This window comes from Marmota marmota, unplaced genomic scaffold (assembly GCF_001458135.2).
Source record: "Marmota marmota marmota unplaced genomic scaffold, marMar, whole genome shotgun sequence".
NCBI lineage: Eukaryota > Metazoa > Chordata > Mammalia > Rodentia > Sciuridae > Marmota > Marmota marmota.
The window spans coordinates 3,523,373-3,547,185 of record NW_025999927.1 but is presented as its reverse complement, the minus strand read 5'-3'; the positions used below and the strand labels follow the sequence as shown (position 1 = coordinate 3,547,185).

General features: G+C 33.5%; 1 protein-coding gene across 4 annotated transcripts in view; it reads left to right on the top strand.

The window, feature by feature from the left end:
• The window catches only part of Arid4b (AT-rich interaction domain 4B), a 123,122-nt gene that overhangs the window by 50,042 nt on the left and 49,267 nt on the right, over window positions 1-23,813 (top strand). For all 4 annotated transcript variants that reach the window (XR_007346515.1, XM_048800386.1, XM_048800385.1 and 1 more), the window contains exons 5-10: window positions 1,594-1,673; window positions 8,026-8,117; window positions 15,711-15,849; window positions 19,718-19,797; window positions 21,960-22,036; window positions 23,355-23,509. Coding sequence is in view for 3 of the 4 variants with exons in the window: in XM_048800386.1 (XP_048656343.1) it covers window positions 1,594-1,673; window positions 8,026-8,117; window positions 15,711-15,849; window positions 19,718-19,797; window positions 21,960-22,036; window positions 23,355-23,509 (623 nt within the window). In the remaining variant the exon portion in view is untranslated. The remainder of the gene's footprint in view (window positions 1-1,593; window positions 1,674-8,025; window positions 8,118-15,710; window positions 15,850-19,717; window positions 19,798-21,959; window positions 22,037-23,354; window positions 23,510-23,813) is intronic.

Sequence of the window (23,813 nt, the reverse complement as noted above, 5' to 3'; positions counted from 1 at the left end):
GTCTAGGTGGAAATTAGGTGTGGTTGTCAGTTTCTTGAACATGGCACTTTTATCACTGCATTGGCTCAGTTGCAGCACTAAAAAATGTACTGAGAGTTATTTGTCCAATCTCACATAATGTGAAGTGTCACTTAGTGTCTAAGAATCTAATTTTGGTAGATTGGCAGAAACTGTATAATTTCTAAGATTGCCATCTTGGTAACTCTAAAATAGATGTACTCTTTTCCGTAATTTCTGAGGAATGTAGTGTAGCCCAAAATTATATTTATCATGAAAATATACATACATTCCTTTTAAAAAATTTTTTATTAGTTATTGATGGACCTTTATTTATTTATTTGTTTATATGTGATGCTGAGAATTGAACCCAGTGCCTCACACATGCTAAGTAAGCACTCTACCACTGAGCCACAATCCCAGCCCATGAATATATACATATATTCTATGTTTACAAATTTACAGTAGTTTTGCTAGAATATTTTAATATTTTAGTTTTTGTTATTTAAAAAATTTTCCCCCTAGTTTTGTTGTATTGTGTTTTGTTATGGTGCCGAGGATCAAACCCAGGTCCTCATATATGCCATGTTCTATCAGTGAACTACATCCCTAGTGCCTATGCTCTGTGGAAGTATTAAGTTCCAAATAAAATCGTTGATTTTATTTGGAACTTGAACTTATACATGGAACTTATACTTAATGAGGAAATATATAAGTATATACTTATATACTTTGTCAAGTGACACTTGACAAAGGTACCCAAAACATACATTGGAGAAAAGGCAGCCTTTTTAACAAATGGTGCTGGGACAACTTGGTTTTCATATGTAGAAGAATGAAGAGATGTCTTACACATGATGATTTAAGACATGTACATTTTGTAACGTGATTATCATAATCAAGTTAGTTAACACTTTATTTAGTAGACATTTGAGTACTTTAAATGTGTAGTTTTCAACCAGGGAGGGGGTTGAATGTGCTCCATCAGGGAAGCTTTGGTAGAATCTAGAGGCATTTTTTGGTTGTGACAACTGGAAAGGAGGAACTAGTGGCATCTAGTGGGTAGAGTTAAGGGCTGCTGCTAAATATCCTGAAGTACACAGGATAAACAAGTCACACGGGAAGTATCTGATATGATATGTCACTGGTGCAGTCTGTGAAACCCTGCTTATAATAATGAAAATAGTCATTTTTGTAGGAACAGTTTGAATGTATGAGTTTGTAATCTTTCTGTCACTTAGGTAAATATTTATTGGTAACTACAGTAGGACAACTTGCCTTTCCTTTGCTATCTTGATAAGCATTGGTTAGCATTTAAATGATTTCCTCCTGAAATGCCAGCTTGTTTTTATTTTGTGTTTCCTGTTTCAGAGAAGATATTTTCATTTCAGGCATACTTCTTTTTTACTAGAAATGGTAAAGATATACTTCATAACTCTGAATTTAAAGTTATTCACTAAAGAATATAAAAATGTGCATTGAATTTCAATATAATGTTAACAGGTCTGTTCCACTCAGAAAATTAAATGATTTTACATTTTGTTGTTAATCTTCAAAAAACTCTTCAGTAGCTTCCATTTTTACTTCTTTACATAGTTTTTGATGATGGTGATGAGAAGACACTGAGACGGTCTTCACTGTGCCTGAAGGGAGAGAGGCATTTTGCTGAAAGTGAAGTAAGTAGTGATCATATGATGAATGAACATCTTAATATCTTGTGTTGAGGGGTAAATTTTTGCTTCCTTAGTCAATCTACTTATTAATCAGGAAAATTTATTAATATATGGTATTATTATAATGCCATCTGTGAAACGTGTTTATGGGCTTGTTTTTGAGCACCAATTTCTGTTGTCCTGGTTGTTCAAGTATTTTCGTGTTAATATGGTAAGCTTGTGTAATTATCTTTAGGTCACTTTTATATACATTTCTTTAACTTGTCAATAATTATAAAAAAGAGATGTCTGATTTATTGCCCACTTGAATCCTGTCAAGAGTAAATGATGTGTAAATACTAGCAACAGTCCCTACCTATGGCCAATCAACTTTGTCAGAGCCTCACCTCAAAGAAGTCTTACCAGACTGCCCTTTTGAAAATAGTCTCCCCCATTCCTCTTCATCCTTTTAGGTTGATTTAGTTTTCTACATGACACTTATTCCCTGATTTCAAAATATGTATATGCACTTAATATTTTGTTTATTGCCTGTCTTCCTTACAAGAGTGGGGACTTTGTGTCATCTTTACTACTTTGTTCCTAGTTTCTTAACACTGCCTGGCACAGAGTGGGAACTGAATAATTGTTAGTTATGTGAATAAATGAAGTGTTTTATAATTCCCAGAGACTTTGCTAAGAGATCAATATATGTTATCACATTTGCTACATTATATAATAGATACTATTATTATCCCCAACTTATAGGTGAGGAAACTGATTACTAGAACAGGCTAAACCATTACTTTTCTAGCACCAAAGCCATACTCTTCATTTTAAAGTTGTATCATGAATGCAGGGTTTGTCCCACACAGATACATGCATATGACATTTGACAAAGGTGCCAAAAACATACATTGCAGAAAAGGCAGCCTTTTAAACAAATGGCGCTGGGACAACTTGGTATCCATATGTAGAAGAATGAAACTAGACCCTTATCTCTCACTCTGCACAAAAATCAACTCAAAATAGAAACTATGCAACTTTTGGAAAGAAAAATGTAGCATCAATACTCCAACTTTTAGACACAGACGACGACTTTCTCAGTAGGACCTCAGACACTTAGGAAATAATTACAAATGTTAATAAATGGAATAGCATCAACTGAAATAGCTTCTGCACAGCAAAGGAAACAATTAGGATTGTAAAGAGAGAACCTACAGAATGGGGATTAATATCTAGAATGTATAATAAAGAGCTCAAAAATTTTACATCAAAAAAAATTAAATAACCCAATTAATAAATGGGCAGATGAATTAAACAGACTCCTTAAAAGAGGAAATACAAATGGCCAACAAATACATGATAAAATGTTCAATAATATTGGCAATTAGCAAAATGCAGTTCAAACCTAGACTGAGATTATATCTCATATCATTAAGAGTGGCAGTCATCAAGAATACAAATAATACATGCTGGAGAGGCTGTTGAGAAAAAGGAATACTTTTACACTGTTATTGGGACTGTAAATTAGTACAGTCACTATGGAAATCACTGTGGAGTCTTTTCAAAAGGCTAGACATGGAACCATGGTATGATCCACTGTACCACTTCTCAGAATTTACCCAGAAGAAATAGCCATCTTACTATAGTGACACTTGCTGACCCATGTTTATAGCAGAGCAATTCACAGTAGCCAAACCATGAAACCAGCCTAGATGTTCATCAGTGGATGAATGGATAAAGAAAATGTGGTATACATACATAATGGAATTTTAGTCAGCAATAAAGAAAAATGAAATTATGGCATTTGCAGGAAAATGGATGAAACTAGAGACTATAATGTTAAGTGAAATAAGTCAAACTCAGAAGGTTAAGGGTTGGATCTCATAGAACTCAGAGAGATCAGTAGAGGAAAGGATAGGGGTGGGAGAAAGTGCTGGGGAGTGATATTGGCCAAATTATGTAGTTATACTGTGTGCATATGTGAATATGTAACAATAAATTCCATAAATATGTACAACTATAATGGACCAATAAAAAATATGTGGGGAAAAAAAGTGAATGCAGGGTTTGCAAAGTTGTGCAACTCAGTAGCTTGCTATTAAAAATTTGAGATGTTATTAAAATGGTGTTATATTTCTAGCCCTGTCTATATATATTGATTGATGCACAGCGTGGCCAAACTGTAGTTTATTTTTACTAGTCACCATTTGGAACAGTGTTTCTTTGGGGACATACCTATTAAACTGTTAGACTTCATAGGGTTTCTTGTTTAGTTTTGAAAATATTTTTGCTTCCTCAGTGACTGAATTCCCATTTAAATTTAGAATTTGGAACAGGTCCTCTGTATTATGATTTCATCTCATTTTACTATTTCCTGTACTTTTGCCTTTGTTAGATTTCTTGGTATTTCTAAATTATGTTTTGTATTTTTCTTTTCTTGGTTCCTGCAGAGCCCTGCTCCTCTGTTTGTTGGAATTTTCCCTTATTTCTTAATCCCACTAGAAACGATTCCTCCTCTATGATGTCTTTGATGAGTTTTCTACCCAAATTTGTTCTCTTTATCCTTTGAATCCCTTGGCACTTTCCTTGTTTATCCTTGTTTTATGGTCTTTTCTTTATGAGATTGTAGCTGTTTTAGGGGAGTAACCCATGTTTTCCTCATCTTGATAGGCCTTCCTTTTCCCAGCAGTGCTTCCTACACATTAGCTTTCAATACATTATGTGTGGGGCCTTGAAGTTTTAAAATCAGGAGAATTTTAAGTCAGAATAAGACAGATGTAGATTGAAGTATTATGAACAAGTACCTGAGTATCCTTTATACCTTCGGGGAGGATCTGTTTTACCTTGTATGTTTATGCAGCTGTATACTATTATGTTTTGCAAGAGGAAAATTAGTACACTGGTATGATTCCTTAAATCTTTCAGCATGCCAGGAGCTGCTGTGCTAAGGATTCAGAGTGAACCATATAGACATGGAATTTATACTTAGATAACATCTGTTGGAGGGGGAAAACATTCATTAATCAAATAATTTTAAAATCTGAGTATATTAAGCCCTGTAGAGAGATGGTCAGGAATGTACATAGGGGAATTTAAATTGCCATCTATATATACTCTTTTCCCTTTGATATATATTTTTGGTACCCAAATTGAACTCAGGGGTACTCAACCACTGAGCCATATCCCCCAACCCTCTTTTGTATATTATTTAGAGACAGGGTCTCACTGAGTTGCCAAGTGCCTCTCCATTGCTGAAGCTGGCTTTGAACTCAAGATCCTCCTGTTTCAGCCTCCTGAACCGCTGGGATTACAGGCATGTGCCACTGTGCCTGGCTGCCTTTGATATTTTTGATACTAAAAATGCTTTAGCTTTTTGAACAGCTATTTGGAGTAGTATCAGTATCATTTTTGCCTTGGGAAGGATGTTATACTATACCAACAGTATTTTCGTTAATTAATGCCATTAATATAGTGTGTACTTCACAACAAAATCATAAATTTGAGATTTTCATGATGAGAACAAAAGTACCTCAGTCATTTCAAATTCCCACTCTGAAATTGCTGGTCCAATCATAATCAGCTTATTGAGCATGTTAAATGCTGCTTAAAAATCGGGGTATTTCTACAGAGCATTCATACTTTTGTATATTATCTGAAAGCAGATTTTTTTATCTGCTTTGCTCTCTGTGCATTTACTACATGCAATTAAAAACTCTATCAAGAAGATTAGATAAAATTCTAGTCCCCTATTTTCTGCATCCCATTTTAGGGAAATAGACATTTCTTTCTAGACATGTGGGATTTTCTGTGTGCCTATAGCTTCCAAGAGTCTCTGGTGTTTACTCTTTAGATATGACACAAAGCAGATGCTATCTTTCTACCAGTCTCTTTTGTCCCTTGAATAAAGATACTACTCCTTTTTTGGACGGGGATTGAGGCTATGACAGAGATATTGCTGTTTACTGTTATAATTCTTCATTACATACCAGAGAAAGATTGTAGTTTCTTAATTGAAAATTACTGTAGTGGAATTGGTGGCACATGCCTGCCTATACTCTCAGCAACTCTGACATCTAAAGTCAGAGGATTAGGACAGCCTAGGCAACATGGACCCTGTCTCAAAATAAAAAATAAAAAGGGCTGAGGAGGTAGCTCAGTCATAAGTGCCCATGGGTTCAGTCCCTAGTACTGGAAAAATTTTAAAAAGGAAAATTACTATATGTAATTCCTAAACAACTCTTCAGAAATTTTCTCCCTGTGAAAAGTGAAATGACAAACAGATTCTTTTTTTTTTTTTTTAAGAGAGAGTGAGAGAATTTTAATATTTATTTTTTAGTTATCAGCGGACACAACATATCTTTGTTTTGTATGTGGTGCTGAGGATCGGACCTGGGCCGCACGCATGCCAGGCGAGCGTGCTACCACTTGAGCCACATCCCCAGCCCACAAACAGATTCTTAAAATATAAATCACAACACATAATAAAAATCTCTTCTTTCAAGAAAGCAGCCTTAGTTTTTGTGGAGGGAGAGAAGCATTTAATCTAGCTCTCAGCTTGGCATAAAGTGAGTCCAGAGCATTTTTTCCCCCTGTTTATCTAATGGAGTACTTTGAAATTTTCACTCTTCAGAAATATAATTAGTAGTTAAAAAGTAACTTCTAAGGACTTTCTGTTTGGCAAATATTGTGTTTGGGATGGCTTTGGTCTCTAAACAATACTTTTCAAATACCTGTTTCATTTGTACAGAGTATTACAAATAGCTCCTCTATGCTCTACCAACCTTAACAGCTGTTATTTACTTCCAGTTTCTCCCTGTGTATATTTTGGTGGTATATTCAGAATGGAAATAGTCCATAATCTCTATCAGCCTTTGTACCAACTTAATTTGAAAGATGAGGGTTTTTTTTTGCCCTATAAAAATTAACAAATTTGCCTAACTTGAGGGAATCAGTCTTTTTGTAATTCTTTATGGCTGGTACCTTTTTCTTATATACCATATTCTTTGTTGTTGGATGAATATCTAGATATCTTAAACACATTTACATATATTTTAATGGATCATACACATAAGATTATTAATATGTTTTCCCTTTCACAGTTCAGTTTATCATTATTTTCAGTAATGTTACCTCAATTTAAAAAATGGAAGTCAAAAATTTCTTTTTAAATTTAGCATTGTTTGTTTAGATGCCTGATATTTAAATCAGAGTCGATGGATACCTTTTATTATACTCTCTTGATTATAACCTTAAGAAGTCTATACTGTGCATTTACTACATGCAATAGTTCCTCACCCTTATGTCCATCCTGACCATTTTCCCAGGAATCCCTTGTTTTCTTGGTGCTCATAAAATTATCTCCAATAGCAAAGGACACTGAAGGAAAACTAGCCATGGAAGTCTCAAAAAGAGTTTTTTGAGAGAAAAATAGTAGAGAAAGCAGGCATATTGTCAAAGTTGATATTGAGAGAGTCAAGTTTAATATCTTTGAATTGATAGATAGCATTTTATGTCAAATCTTTTCAGGAAGTAAAGGCCAGGCAAATTGTAAGAAAAAATTTTTTGAGATATCTAATACTGAGAAAGTTAGGGCAAAAACCAACAAAACAAACAACAAGAAAGACTAATTTTTTCCTCCCCTCCTTCTGTCTTCAACCATCAGTCTTTTCCTGGAAATCATTACTTTTGGAAGGGGATGAGGGACTTTGGTTGATGTGAACTATGCACTTGATAATAAGAAAGAAATTTATTGGTTGACATTTTCATATGAAGTATCATGATATTAGCTGCTGAAGATTAAAGAGGAAAGGAAAATAAATTTAGAAAAACTAATGTTTTAGTTTTCTTTAAAATACTTATATTTTCCAAATAATCATACAGCTTCTCTGAAGTCCATTTCAAAGCAGTTGGTGCTTATCTCCATAGTTAACCTGTGTTTGTGTTACTTGTTAATCATTTTATGAATTATAATTCCATATGTACAAGGGAAAATTTGAGCTATAGTACACACCCACCTAAGAGTTTGATGGGTATTTTACTTCTTGCATTCATATTCCCTGAGTTATTTTTTAACTTTTTCTTGTGTTTTAATCATTCTGAGATGCCTGTCAACCTTCTAATAGGTATTAAGTCATCTAGACAGAAGAGCCAATTTTTTTTTTCATTTTTTCCCCATTAATGGTCTCATTCATCTTGATTCTAATATCTTTGAAACTAGAATTTTCTATCTTTAGGAAAGTTGTGTTTTAGGTTTTAGCCTTCCTTGGGGAATAATTTATTCTCGCAATCTGAGCATAATCTTAAACTGATTTGGTTTAAAAAGAAAGCATTTGCAAAGTAATAACTTGTGATGGGTTTATGTTCTTACCCACAGACATTAGACCAGCTCCCACTCACCAACCCTGAGCATTTTGGCACTCCAGTCATAGGAAAGAAAACAAATAGAGGAAGAAGATCTAATCATATGTAAGTCCATTTTCATACCTGTAGTTGAACCTGAATTCATTTCTCCTAATATTGTTTTAATAGTTCTTATTTTTAAATTGTAATTTGCAGAATGCTAATGAGATCAAATAGTAATTTTAGATCTAATACTGCTTTCAAACTGCTCAGCATGGGTAATTGAGCTCCTCTATGCTCTACCAACCTTAACAGCTGTTATTTACTTCCAGTTTCTCCCTGTGTATATCTTGGTGGTATATTCAGAATGGAACTAGTCCATAATCTCTATCAGCCTTTTTTTGTTTTTTTAATCTCTAGTGCCTCCTTCCATGTCACTGTCTTGCTCATTCTTTCTCAACAGAAGTGCTACTTGCTTTATGTAAACCATTTTGTGTCTCCCTATTTTTTTCTTGAAACCAGACATGCCACATATTGTTGGAATATATTAAAAATAAATATTGAGTTAATTTTTAAAAACCTTCAGTGTAAGTGAATGCTTTCATTCAAGTGTTGAGTCAGATATTAATTCTAATTGTGTCTGAGCATTGGAGATAGTTGGGTAGGCGCTCTCTCTAATTATTTAATTTCAGCCTTACAGCAACTCTTTAAGATAGGTTATCCTTATTAAAATTAAGAAAATAAACCTAAGAGGGGCTGGGGATGTGGCTCAAGTGGTAGAGCGCTCGCCTGGCGTGCGTGCGGCCCGGGTTCGATCCTCAGCACCACATACAAACAAAGATGTTGTGTCCGCCTAAAACTAAAATAAATAAATAAATAAATATTAAAAAAAAAAAAAATAAACCTAAGAGAAACGAAATATCTAATCCAAGGAATAGAGGAAGAACCAGGACTTGAACTCACCCTTACTCCATAAGCCTTTTCCTGTTCAACTAAGGGACTCTTTCCTTAGAGTACTTCAGTTACTGCACAAATTATGTGTAATATTAAATAAATATTCATTTGAGGGAGAAAATTAGAAGACACTATTGTATTGAAAAAGATACTTAATGTTACTCATTTTCCTACCATGTCTGTGATTAGTTACCACGTGAATAATTTCTCTGACTAGTGACTTAGATTACTGGTTATTTGAGTATTTTTAGGATACTCAGTTGTAATTGTTAACTTATTTATATGTATGACATTTAAAAATTGAGACAGAAAAATAAATTAAAAATATATAATAGCATTATTAGTAAGAAAGACCTCTGTCATGAATATTAGCTGTTACTGTGATGTGATAATGTATTCAGTTTTTCCAGAGGACTATTAGGTTGCCATAAGGTATTTTGAAGCACTTGGTTTGTGATATCTTTGGATGTCTCTTTGAAAATTAATGACTTTAATTATGAATTAAGATCTTATATATCACTGATCATTATAGTCTTCCTCTAGTTCTCTACTCAACTTTTTTTTTGTAGACTTGATGTTTCTTTCTTTTTAAAAAAAATATTTATTTTTTTAGTTGTAGTTAGACACAATATCTTTATTTTATTTATTTATTTTTATGTGGTGCTGAGTATGGAACCCAGGGCCTTGCACATGCTAGGTGAGCCTTCTACCGCTAAACCACAATCCCAGCCCTTTACTCAACTTTTAATTATGATTTATGATGTCAGAGTAGTGAGTTAGGTTCATGAAATTTAAGATTATTTTTTTATTGATGATGGCTTGGGCTTGAATTCTAACTCTCCCACTTTTTTGCTATGTGATATTTAACAGGTTACTGAATCTTTTCATGTCTCAATTCTCACCTATAAAAATTGAGATATTAGTATTAACTTATTTTTTAGATTTGTTATGGAAATTGAATTCATATCATGGGTGTGTTAATATAGTAAGTACAAACAGAGCATCTCTTATCCAAAATGCTTGGGACTGGAAATGTTTCAGATTTCAGAGTTTTTCAGAGTTTAGATTATTTGTGTAGACTGTACTGGTTAAACATCCAAAATTCAAAATGCTCTCATTTCAGAGCATTTTAGATTTGGGATGGTCACCCTGAAGTAGGTAAATATCATCATCATGTTATTTACCTGAAGAAAAAAAATTCATGATGAATTGGTAGAGTATCATCTGAATTCATTATATATGAAAATATGTTTATATGCATGTATATAAAAATTCTTCTTACTAGTATTTACATCTAATAGGCAAGTATTGGTTTTTGCTGCATTATCTGCACTTTTTAAAAAAATATATATATTTTTAGATGTATTTGGACACAATACCTTTATTTTTACATGTGCCTCACATGTGCTAGGTGGGTGCTCTTCCACTGAGCTACAGCCCCAGCCCTAGCATTATCTAAACTTTTAACAGCATTCACATATATCTTAGGAAAAATAGTTTTTTATACATCTCAATTTTTTTCCATTTTGAAAAAAATGTTTATAGCATACTTTAAATTTTAAATAGATATATTATGGAGTACCATTTAGACTGATGTACAAAAATGATCAAAAATTAGAATCTATTAAAAAGTCTGTTAGGTTTGTTAGCTGAGTTGTCCCTTTCTTGAATATGAGAATAAAGTATGTAGGTGCTGTGGTACAAGTTGATCTTTGCTTTTTAAAGACTCTAGCAAACATTCTAAGTCAGAGGTTTTTCTATTAAGAATCTCTGTGTTTAATGCCTTGGGATTGTATTGTACACACGCCAAGTATGAAGACAGATAAAAGATTGAGAATTGCTTTTCTAGGGGATAAATCCCATTTTGATCTGTGATCTTGTTTTGCTTGCGGTTTCTTCCCCTTTACTAGTGAGGTTGGTCATTCTCACTGCCAAGGGACCTGAACATGTTGTGCTTGCTTAGTATTTGGAACCATGGTGTGTAAGCATCATGAACAAGTACCACAGTTTGAATTACCCACATCCTTCAATCTAATTCCTCAAACTTCATTCTCCTGTCTCTTCCAACTCATTCTCTACACAAAGTCTTAGATCTGGATCTCAAGACTGCTCATCTGACCTTCATTTGCTATTTTTAATACTCTACTAAAAAACATCTTCATTGTGGTTCTCTGATTGCTGTTTAAAATGTATTTTTGTACAAAGATAAATAAGATTGTCTCTTTACCAGAATTCCATTGTTGTAATAATCTATCACTACCTTTGTTTTCTTTTAGAAGCTACTAATGTACATACCACCAGTTAATGTGCCCCCTGTTATTCCAGAATTATTTTTGACATATTTCATTTAATCGGCTTTCATTTATGTTCTACCTTTAATTCTAATAAGTTCAACTATTTTCTTTTTAACAATGATCATCTTCTGTCATTAATTTTTTAAAGTAATTAATTGATCTTTTTAATTAGCATGTATGTACCCAATGTGGCAGACATAATTTTGTAATGCCTCCCTTTCCCAGTTTTTTCCGATAATTTGGCTAAAGAATATGTGCACTTGTAATAGTAGGAAAGCAGTCTACTTGCTGTTACCTTTTTCTCCTTCAGAAGTAATGATTCTTGCTAACAAGGAATTATTTGTGAGTAAATGTTTTCCCAGTGACAGTGCTAAGATTAACCTGATGAACTAATGATTTAACTTGGTATTTACAGGTCTACAGATCTTACCACATTTTTTATGGATACATAATTCACACACCATAAACTTCACCCTTTTGAAGTATACGGTTAGTGATTGTTAGTATATTCACAGAATCACACGGTTGACACCACTGTTTAATTCCAGAAGTGTTTTTACTCCTTTATTTTGAAATGAAAATTGGATTCTAGTTTCCTTCATAACTCTTCTTTCTTTCTTATGTTTGGCAGTGTTGGGGATTGAACCCAGGGCCTCACACATGCTAGGCAAATGTTGTACTTGAGGTGCATTCCCAACTGTAGTTTCCTTCTTAATACAAATTGAGAAGAAAATTGGAACACTTTTCTTTTTTTAAATTGTTCAAACTCTTTTAAGTGCATAAGTCCATATATTCCATATTTCTCCATATCTAAGACCTGTTATACATTCTCAGTTTTCATGGTACTATATAGGCTTTTAATTTACAACATCCAAAGTATGAAATGGATATTGACTAGCCTGAAATAATAAAGGATCATTGAATTTGGAATAGCATTTCAAAGACTGATCCTCTGAAATTCCTAGCCCAGTTTTTCATTTGCATCTTACCATTTGCCTTTCTTTGGCCCACGTCTTATCTGAAGTTCTTTCTAGATTTACAACTTATTTAATAGTGATGTGCAATCATTTTTGAGTATTTATTATAGTATTATGGTAAATATGAAATACTTTGTTTCCAGTGGCATCAGATTTTATTTCATAGAGGCAGAGCATTATTTTTTTAATATTTTTTTAGTTGTAGATGGACACAATATCTTGGTTTGTTTATTTTTATGTGGTGCTGATGATCGAACCCAGTGCTTCACGCGTGTGAGGCAAGCACTGTACCACTGAGCTATAGCCCCAGCCCAGGGCATTATTTTTTTGTGACTCTATTAATAAGTACTTTGCCACTGAAGAAAAAACAATGTCGGAGGTGAACAGAGACCAAGTAGGCTCTTTAATTGCTCTGTCTCCTCCACCCCACCTTGCCATACGTCTATAGTGTAGTGCTGGGCACGGAACCCACATGATGGGCAAGTGCTCTACCATGAACCAAAACCCTAGTCTTTCTCTCTCTCTCTCTCATATACACACACACTCACACACACACAAACATATACACACACACACACACACACATATTTTAAATATTTTTAGTTTTAGATGGACACAGTACTTTATTTTATGTATATGTGGTGCTGAGGATCGAACCCAGTGCCTCACATGTGCCAGGCAAGTGCTGTGCCACTAAGCTACAACCCCAGCTCTCTTTATATATTTTTAATGCTCATTTATTTTAGTTCATCAGTTTACTGAGTACTTGCCTTACATAAACAATTTCCTGGCTGAGTTCCTCTAAAAGGAAGTATGAAAGGAGCTATGGGCATAATTGTATAATTTACACTGAATGTATATATTTTTTGATTTAAGAATAAAGTCAGAATTACCATAGTAGAAAGAAGGAAGTCTTTTCATTTATTTCATCAAATATTTATTGCTGTGCCAAACACTGTTGAAATACTTCAGATTGTTTCAGTGAAAAAAAAACAAAACAATTATTTAAAAAATTCTCTGCCTTTAAACCTTATATTTTCTTAATGGAGGAGTTGGACAATATGTAAATTATACAATAGTAGAGCAGGGTAAAGGGAGATGGAGGGGGTGAGCAGGTTGAAAACTTGAAGGAGGTAGGCAAGGCAGCCTTACTGAGGGGACATTTTAGACTCAGATGGGTATTTATCAGTTTTGAGGGGAGGATCAAAAAGACATGAGAATAAGGTAAGAGGGGCTGGAGAAAAAAATAAGATTAGGATTTTTTCTTTTTTTTAAAATTTATTTTTTAGTTTGTAGTTGAACACAGTACATTTTATTTATTTATTTATTTTTTCGTGATGCTGAGGATCGAACCCAGGGTCTCCCAAGTGCGAGGCGAGTGCTCCACTGCTGAGCCACAACCCCCAGCGAGGATTTATGTTTTAAGATGAGAAAAATAACAGTAAATTGATGTTACTGAATCTAATAGAGGCAGAAAAAATGGATACCAGAGAGTGGAGGATTCATGGTGGGAGGAAATGTTGAGGAGAGGATAAGGATGAGGTTGATCTAGACCAACAAAGGTTTTTTTTTTTTTTTTTTTTTATAACTTTGGGGTGTGAAGTCTTCATACTTGTTAAGTCTGAAGAAGCCAGAATTTTGATAGAGAAATTTGCTTGCCCAATAAAGCTCAGTTTTCTATATTTTACAGATTTTTATATGTATATTTTATATGGTGATGGGATTTTCTAGCTTGCTAATGATATAAAGGGCATACGCAAACTCTGATATTAGTATGAGAGTTCAGTGACTTTTTTTGAATAGCGATATTGATGGTGTTAAGTTTGGTTGTGCTTTATATTTATTAGAGGGTGGAGAGATTAAAGTCATTGCCCTTCAGAATCTCTTCTACTGAAGGAGAAATCAGACTTTGGAAATCTGTAATCATTATAGTCCAAGTTGTGTGCCCATATGTATAGTCTCATGCTCTGGTAATAAACAGGCTTGTTGAGATTTTAGGTTTCTTTCTACCTGCTTTCTAAGTGGGCATTAATCTCAAGTGCTATTTGAAATACAGGACTTTACTCTATAGCCGACTTTGCTTTGTTATTTACTTGGCTGATTGTTAGAGTCAAATTTTGTTATTCCCATGTCACTCAGATTATTATAATATTTTTTGCTTTGTTTATATTCATATTGAAATTTATACATGTAAAGAGATGTTGTAACCCCTTTGGGAAGATATCAAAGATAATTTCAGAATGTACTGGACTTGTCCCAATCAACCAAATAGATAAATCACTTTAAAATTTGGTGTTGTTTTTGGTGCCATGGATGAAGTGAAGGGCTTTAGCATGCTAAACAGGTATTCTGCCAAACCCAATTATGTTTGAAGTTTTGAAGTAGTAAATCTGTTAGCAAGTACATTGACAAAAAAAAAAAAAAAAAAAAAAGTAAACTATCTCAGATGTTTTCATCATTGTATATATTCAGTGCTAGATATTATTCTGTGTTATAAAAGAGCATATTTTATATTTATTTTACATAAAGAACATATTTTCATGTAGTCAAAATTTCTTAGTGTCCTTTCTTATTCTGGGCATTTTGAGCAGTCAGAAATTTTTTTGTTAGCACCAATTGTGAACTTTCTTGCAACCAGGTATAAGGTAGAATTTTTTTTTGTTTTACGTTTTGTTCTGTTTTTCTTTTTGAAATTTGCTTTTTACTTTATTTACCTCGAATATTGATAGCATAGCATCTGGTTTTAGGTCCTTTCTTTTTCTTCTGTCAGTTAACAGTTTTCTAATTTACTAGCCCAATATTGTGTGTTACTATATACATCTTTAAAACATAATACAAAAGAACCATATAGAGTTTATGAATTCCTATTTTTTGTTGGATACTAAGGATAGCAGTGGTGATCTCTTACCAGATTGCCTCCTCTCCCCATTCTAATCTCTACTTCATAAAGATCTGCAGGTCCTTTTTTAAAATTTAGCTTTATACTGGGAATGTAATATGACTTTCTCTGGAACTCCTAAAATCTGAGATTGAGATCTAATATACATATATTTTTATTTTTATTTATTTGTAGTTGTAGGTGGACAGAATGCCTTTTTAAAAATTTGTTTATTTATACGTGGTGCTAAGGATCTAACCTAGTGCCTCACATGTGCTAGGCAAGCGCTCTTCCACTGAGCTACAGATCCAGCCTGGGATCTAATATATTTTAGTGTAGTATTGAGATATTTAATAGGGGCCTTCAAATTTGGGGGGATTTGGGGTCCAGTTATTCTGATCTGTTGTTCCCCCTTAATCTTTTAAAATAGTAGTAAATAAATTTGAAAGAGTTTTAGGAATTTGATGTGCTTTTCTTTGAAGATAAATTCTGTTACTCTTTAGAAAGTTAGGAAACTTTAGGAAATCTTATAAAAGGTCTGAAACACTATATTCATCATTGGCCTGTTTATTCTTTCTAAAGATAAATGGAAATATCTTATTTTTTTTTTCTCTAGACCAGAGGAAGAGTCTTCATCATCCTCCAGTGATGAAGATGAGGATGATAGGAAACAAATTGATGAACTACTAGGCAAAGTTGTATGTGTAGATTACGTTAGTTTGGATAAAAAGAAAGCACTGTGGTTTCCAGCATTGGTGAGTAGTTTCAACATTGAAGAATTTAATTTTGAAGTATGTAATTTATGAGGAAAAGAATGGATTTTCTTACTGGTGTTTGTCATAGATCCACAATGAAATGTTTCTAACATCAAGTTCACACAAAGATTACTTTCAAAATTGTTTTTAAGTACAGTGATTTCTTGATGACATCTAAGAAAGTAAAAATTTGATGATCTTAGAAGTTAGGTATATGACAGTTACTTATATCGCTCTATTTTAGGTAGAAAATTAATAATGCAAACGTGTAAAACTCCAAATCTACCATGAAGTATTGACTGAAAAAGAGAAAACACTTTCTTCGTTGACATCCATTTTCCCCATACCTACTGGACCAGGGCATTTGCTTAGATCTTAATCTTACCTTTTTGGTACTTCCTGGATAATCATAACTGCAGTTACGTATTACCCAGTCTCTGACTTTTTTTATAGTGAATTCTCTTATCTACCTACTCCTTCATGTTTTCTCTCAAATTACAGTTCTGTAGGTTGACTATGTAGAATTTTCTATTTTCATTATCTTTCTGAAATTCTGAGAAGATAGTGCTTCATCATCAGGAGTATCCTGATTATTTTTTTCTAGTTCCATGCAGCTCAGCCAGCGATGGCAGATGACAGAAAGTCTTTTGAACTTCATTTCATTGGTGTTGTTAACCACTGGCCTCTGTAGCAAGTTGGAGGGGTTCTGTATAAGAGTTTTTGCTTTGTTTTGTTTTTCAGCAGTACTGACGATGGAACCCAGGACCTCTTGTCTGAGAGGCATGCACTTTGTCATTGAACTCTACTTCCCCAACCTCAGATAATTTTTCTTTGACTTTTAGAAAGAAAACACATATCCACATACCGGTATCTTTCAAAGACTTGCTTAGGTTGGCTTTCAACCAATCTTTTGGTGGGCAGCATCATAATTTTGTAGTTCTTAAGGCAGACACAGACTTTACTAACAGTCTTGCTATACTTTAATGAAGATTTAACTCTTGTGACAGTAATACATTTTTTTCATCCTTAAGGTATAATTGGATAAGCTATTAAAAGGTTTTTTTGGGGGGTGGTCGTGCTGGGGATTGAACCCCAGGACCTTGTGCATGCGAGGCTGTCAACTGAGCTATATCCCCAGCCTAGTTATTAAAAGTTTTAAATTTCAAATAGGAGAATGAAATGAATAATCAGTATCTCTTCAGAATTATCTTGAACTCTTAAAATTTGATGTGTCTAAATTTATGGCCTCTGATGAGTTTGTCTGAAGACCATTGGTTCATTTGTGTCCCCCACACACTTCCTATTAATAGACCTTTCACCTGAAGACCTGTTGACTAAATTAAGGGTACATTGCAGATAACATTCTCACCTCTAACAACTACTTTGTTTTCAGATATCAAGAGACAGAATGGGTCAAAAATTATTCACTGAACACTGTTTTATGTTTTATTGTCCTACTAATAGAAATTCCCTAATCCTAATAATACAAATTCCTTTAGAATGCATTTTTCTTCTGCTAAAGGCATTTAGTGAAGTTTATGTGTGTTCATGGGATTCTTTAAAGCATATTTGTTAAATGTGGCACTTTTTATATGTTAAACATTGTTCAAAATGTTTTATAGGGATTGACCCATTGAATGAAGTAAAAGTTTTTTATTCTTGTGTTTAATTAATTTTTTAATTTCTCGGTTGAGAATCCACTAACCATTATTGTCATCTTGTTTTCCTTTACACTGAATACCACTTGCAGAAACTTGGAGATGGGATTAAAATACATTATTCAGTGTTTATGTGCATTTGTATAAATATATGTCCATCATATGTATAAATTTTTATACATTTGCTGTTTTAATGAACTATACTTAACCCTAGCCTCATTATTATTTCTCGAATTAAAAACAATTTTGGAGTAGAAACATCTTTCTTATGTACTATGTACTGTTGTCTACAAGTGATGACTATAATCCTTTTCAGTTTATACATTTTGTAGTCTTTATTCCAGGTGCTTAGTTCAGTGTTTGACACAAAATAAAGCACCAAATCAGTGTGAGTTTTTATAAAGAAAAATAACAAGGGTGATTCTTTGGTTTGATAAATATAAATACTTTCTGATGCCTTTATTCTCCAAATATCCATCCATCCATCCATCCATCCATCCATCCATCCATCCATCCAGTGTTTATTGGGTGCCTATAATGTACAAGGATTGTGCTGATAAGCCTTCACAGGTACTTTGAGTATCAGTATTATTATTTCCCTTATTTGGAGATAAGGATACTGTGAATATTAACCAGAAGAGTTAAGGTCATACTTTGGGCGAATAAGTAAACTGAAAATTTAAATCCCAATGTATGTAACCATTTTCTTTGTTTTTTGTTTGTTTGTTTGTTTGTTTTTTTAATATGAGGGATTAAACCCTGGAGCACCTAAACTCAGAGGCACATCTCCAGTCCTCTTTTATATTTTATTTTGAAATAGGGTCTCACTAAGTTGCTTACGGCCTGACTACATTGCTGAGGCTGGCTTTGAACTTGCAATCTTCCCTGCTTCAGCCTGCTGGAGTTGCTGGGATTACAGATGTACACTATCTTGCCCATCCATTTCTTTGTTGTTAATGTGGTAAAATTCTTTGTACGAATTCCTTTTGAAAATATGTTTTAAAAACTGTTCTGTGTATCTTTTTCTCAACGATAAGTAGTTGTACATGTGTTTTTATTGAGATTATATTTAGCCATCTTTTAAGAGGAGGAAGTCTTAGCTTATTCTCCTTTTCAGTTTTCTTTACCTCATCAACTTTTAATGTTTGTAATTCAGAATATATCAGTGTTCCCTTTAGGGTGATACTATTCTGTTTTTATAGCTTCACCCCTAAGATAAAACAACGAAGTGTCATAGGGACCAAGAAAATAACGAACAGGATAAAATATAGATTTGGATCCTGTAACAAATCGAGTATGAACCCACTTACCTACACACCACTGACAGCACTGGCCATAGCTGTTCATTTGTGTAGGTTGCATAACCTGTATCTTATCAAGAAAAAAAATGAGTGACTTTGGTTCATAGGCCCTATGTTGTAAAACACTGGGCTTTTGACTTCCAGATTTCTATCTTAGAATCTAGAGTTGGGCTGAACTACAGACTTGTGTATTTGCGTGTTCATTATCTTTATTCGGATATCATTTAGCTGCCTCAGAACTTAAGCCCCCAATTTACCCCTTTGTTCCTTGTTTTCCTTTCTTGTGAATGCACTGTCATTTGCATGAGATAGAAAAACCTACTGTCCTCTTCTATTCACCTTTTACTTCTCTAATTCTATGGTTTTTCTCATTCATTTAATTTTCCATTGTTGCCACTTTCCATTCAAGCCACTGTCTCTTTCCCAGGTGATTTCAAGAGCAAAATATTTAAGTTCTTGTCTGTTTCTTGTCTGCTATAACAGCCAAAGTGAATTTCTAAAAGGCAAATCTATGATGGCAAAACTTTGAATTAGCCTTTCTAAAGATCTTAGATTTTATCCTAGTAATTAATGCGATCAACAAGGCTCTGGAAACTTTGGATAAATCTTTACCTTAGCCCTGGTGCAGCTCTGCCTCTTTTCTCTATTCTGCTGAGAACTTTGCCTACAGCTTCATCCCCCTTTCAGCCATGCTTCTGTTTTCAACACCATCCTGTACCAAAAAACCAGTTTGAAATGTTCAGAGTTGGAAGGATGTAGAAGATCGATTTAAAGTTACGTAGGTGTGCTTACTACTCTGTAACTAAAATTGGTTTTAAACTCTTTAAGTTTAAACTAATTTTTAAAAGGATTTAATTAAAAGGCACATTTATAACTAATATGCTAATAGTCTCACACTTTTTTTAAAAGGTGGTTTGTCCTGATTGCAGTGATGAGATTGCTGTGAAAAAAGATAATATTCTTGTTCGATCTTTCAAAGATGGGAAATTGTAAGTATCATTCATTTGGTTTGAAAATCCTATCTAGAAGTACATATATGCTTTCCCCTCTCCAGTTTAAAATGTTAAGGGATGAGTGTTATTTCCAATGACCTTAGCTTTCATTTTTCACCATAGAGAATGTTTCAAAGAGAACCATTTTTCACATTAGAGATTTAAAAATTTAAACTGTGCTAGGGTTCAAACCCAGGGTCTTGCATGTACTATGGAAGACAATGGAAAATTAAACTACCACTGAGCTTTATACCCCAGCCCATATATATATATATATATATATATGGTACCAGGGATTGAACCCAGAGGTACTTAACCACTGAGCCACATCCCCAGCCCTCTTTATTTTTTATTTTGAGACAGGACCTTGTTTAATTGCTGCGGCTGGCCTTGAACTTGTGATCCTCCTGCCTCAGCCTCCTTGAGGGTTATTGAGGCAAATTTGATGTTTTTAATACTAATAGACTTACTGACTTTTCTTTATGGTTCATTTTTGTGTGATTTGTTAGTTTTTTCTAATATTTCTAGTTAGGTCTGTTGGATAACATTTGGCTTTTATATTAGTCTGGAGGATTAAAAATGGATTGCATTAGATGTATGTAACATGTGAACACAATTATTTTTCATATAGAAAAATTTTAGAGCTGAGATCTTAAAATCTGTGTGTCACCCTCCCCCCACTTTTGACTAGAGAAGCCAGGTATTTTCTTCTGAGCCTTATCTGGTATTGTCACATTTTAAGATTTGGTGTTCAGGTTTTAAAGGTTTCAAACATGATTTTTAAAAATAAAGCTATGACACACACTTGTAATCCCAGTGGCTTGGGAGGCTGAGGAAGGAGGATCACAAGTTGAGGACCAGCCTTAGCAATTTAGTGAAGCCCTGAGCAACTTAGTGAAACCCTGTCTCAAAATTAAATATAAAAAGCATTGGGGATGTAGCTTAGTGGTAAAGCAGCCCTATGTTTAATCCCTAGTGCCAAAAAATTATTTTTTGAAGATCTGTAATGAAATATCATAAATTATAATGCCTTGAATTTGTTTCTGAATAATCTAGTTAAGGTTGGAGGCTGTGGTAAAAATATCTGAGTGATTGAGTTTACAGTTATTGTAGTTGGATGATGGATGGATACATGTGGGTTCATGGTACAATTCTGTCTACTTTTGTTTGTATTTGAAATTTTAAAAATAAGCTGGTGTGATGGTGCATGACTATAATTCCAGTTACTTGGGAGGATTGCAAACTCAAGGCTGGCCTCAGCAACTTAGTCTCAATGTAAAAATACCAAGAGTGGGCTGGGATTGTGGCTTAGTGGGAGAGTGCTTGCCTGGCATGTGTGAGGCACTGGGTTTGATTCTCAGCACCATATACAAATAAATAAAATAAAAAATTTCATCAACAATTAATAAAAAATATTTTTAAAAAATGCCAAGTGCTGGGCATACAACCTAATGGTAGATTGCTTGCCTAGCATGTGCAGGGTTCTTCAGGGTTCAATCCTTAGCACCACAATGAATGAATGAGTTAAAAATGACATTCTATACATGTGTTTGGAGTAGTTTTCAGGCATTTGTAATTTGATTAACAGAAAAAAACAAATGCACAAAAGCTGAAAGATTTATTAGAAATACATGTTATGAATATCATAGAACTTGTCCTGGTTGTGTTTATCTGACCTTCCTTATGGTCAGGGAATTCCATAAATGGCCTCAGATTGCATATTAGAATTTATTTTAAGCCGAGGAACCATTGAAAAAAAATTATCAAAAGAAGATTTAGATTTAAATTGGTACAGATTCTTCTTAAACTTATTTTTATTGTTGACTTCTTTTTTTTACAGTATTCATATATTTTTGTCATCTAAACATTTTTATTTATTACTGTATCACTCTAAACAGTTTTTAGAATTCTTCTTTTCAGGCAGAGGTCTCTTTGATATCTGGAAACCAGGGATTTTTATAATATTTCTTAAGGCAGAATCCTCTCACAGATCTTCACATATTTTAACATGCTGTCCAGCATATGATTTGGGAATTGCAACCCTGTGTATAGTCACTTTCATTGTATGTGTCAATATTTTCATATATGTAGTATCTTTCTGTGGTATTTAATTGACTGAACTCCTAATCTGTCTTTTCTTTTATAATTAAATAATACAGTACTTCAGTGCCAAGAAAAGATGTTCATGAAATTACTAGTGACACTGCACCAAAGCCTGATGCTGTATTAAAACAAGGTAAAGATAATCTTGGAATGAATTGGAACTACTATAAAAAGGGCTCAAGTGTTTTTGAAGATTATGTTTTATTTTGTTTTTAGATTTTTTTGAAGTTATATCCTTAATTATATTTGATTCTATGTGATTTATACTTTTAAAATCTTTTTTGGGGGATGCCTAGTATTAGGGGCAGTATTCTGGAAAAGTGGAGGAAACTGTGTCATCAGCTCTTGACTTTTCTCCTAGTAAATGAAGTATTTGTTTCCATAGTTATAGAAAAAGGAATCAAAGTAGTTTTGATGTGTTAACTTTCAGTAACGGAATGGAGGCTCCAGTAGTTACATTTGATTGAGGAATATGCTATAATTGCATTTGTTACTTCATTGTTTGGCCTTGTAAATATTGTTATTTTGTCTTTGCCCTTATACATCAATTCAGTAATATGCTGTGTAATCTGCCTTAAAATCATTGAGATTTTATGTTTTGTAATTAATTTCCATGTATTGTAAAAGGAGAAATGATTGGTGTCTAGCTAAGTTTAGTTGAAGCTAATTGTTATACTTAGATTTAACTGGAAATGTAGAGAACATTTATGGTCAATTATCAGGTATTTCATTATAACCATGGCCCATGTGCCTTGTACATAAAACTATTTAGTAAATATTGGATAAAATATTGAATGACTGTGTTAAAGTTGTTTTCAGTAGACAAGCTTAATATCCATTTGAGAGAAGAAAACTGTTTCTCTTGTATTTGTTTGAACCTGATAAACCTTCCAATGATATCAGTTTTGCTTTCTGTGTACAGTGGATACCATTGGCCTTGAATGAGCAGGACTGCATGAACTGCTTCATGGAAAAGCTGCACTCAGGGCCTAGAGCTCAGCAAACAGCAAATACTTTGTAGCAACATAATTGTGTTTATTTTTTTATCTTTTTTTTTTTTTTTTAATTTACAGTTGTAGATGGACAGCATGCCTTTATTTGTTTAGTTTTTTATGTCATGCTAAGGATCAGACCCAGTGCCTCACACATGCTAGGCAAGTGCTGTGACACTGAGGTCCAGCCCCCTATTTCTTTATCTTGTTAAATATTCTTAGAGAATTTCAGTTGGCTTAATTTCTTCAAATCAATGTGATGGATATCATTATCCAAAGTACATGTATGAAGACAGGAATGGTATGAATATACTTTGTATACATCAGAGAGATGAAAAATTGTTCTCTATATATGTAATATGAATTGTAATATGTTCTGTTGTCATATATAACAAATTAAAATTTAAAAAAAAAGAAAAAAAATTTCTCCAGTTCACATATTTTATGGTCTTCTTCCAGCTTTTGATCAGGCACTTGAATTTCACAAAAGTAGAACTATTCCTGCTACCTGGAAGACTGAATTGAAAGAGGATAGCTCTAGTAGTGAAGCAGAGGAAGAAGAGGAGGAGGAAGATGATGAAAAAGAAAAAGAGGATAATAGCAGTGAAGAAGAGGTAAATAAAAGCAGTTGATGCTTTAAAATTCCAAATAATAACTGGTTAGGTCTTCACATGAAGTCATTAATCACGTAAATATTTTTAGTATTAGAAATACTTCATAATAAAATTATATTTGTGAGATTCATCATAATCGTTGTTTGCTTACCTTAAAGTAGAAATATGATCTCGTGACATTAAATATATTTAGTATAGATATTCTGGTAATTCAGTAATGTCTTAATCTTGCTGTGGTTTTGGTTTATTGGATGATTAATGAAATATCACCTAATACTTCAATATGTATTTCACTGCCATATAC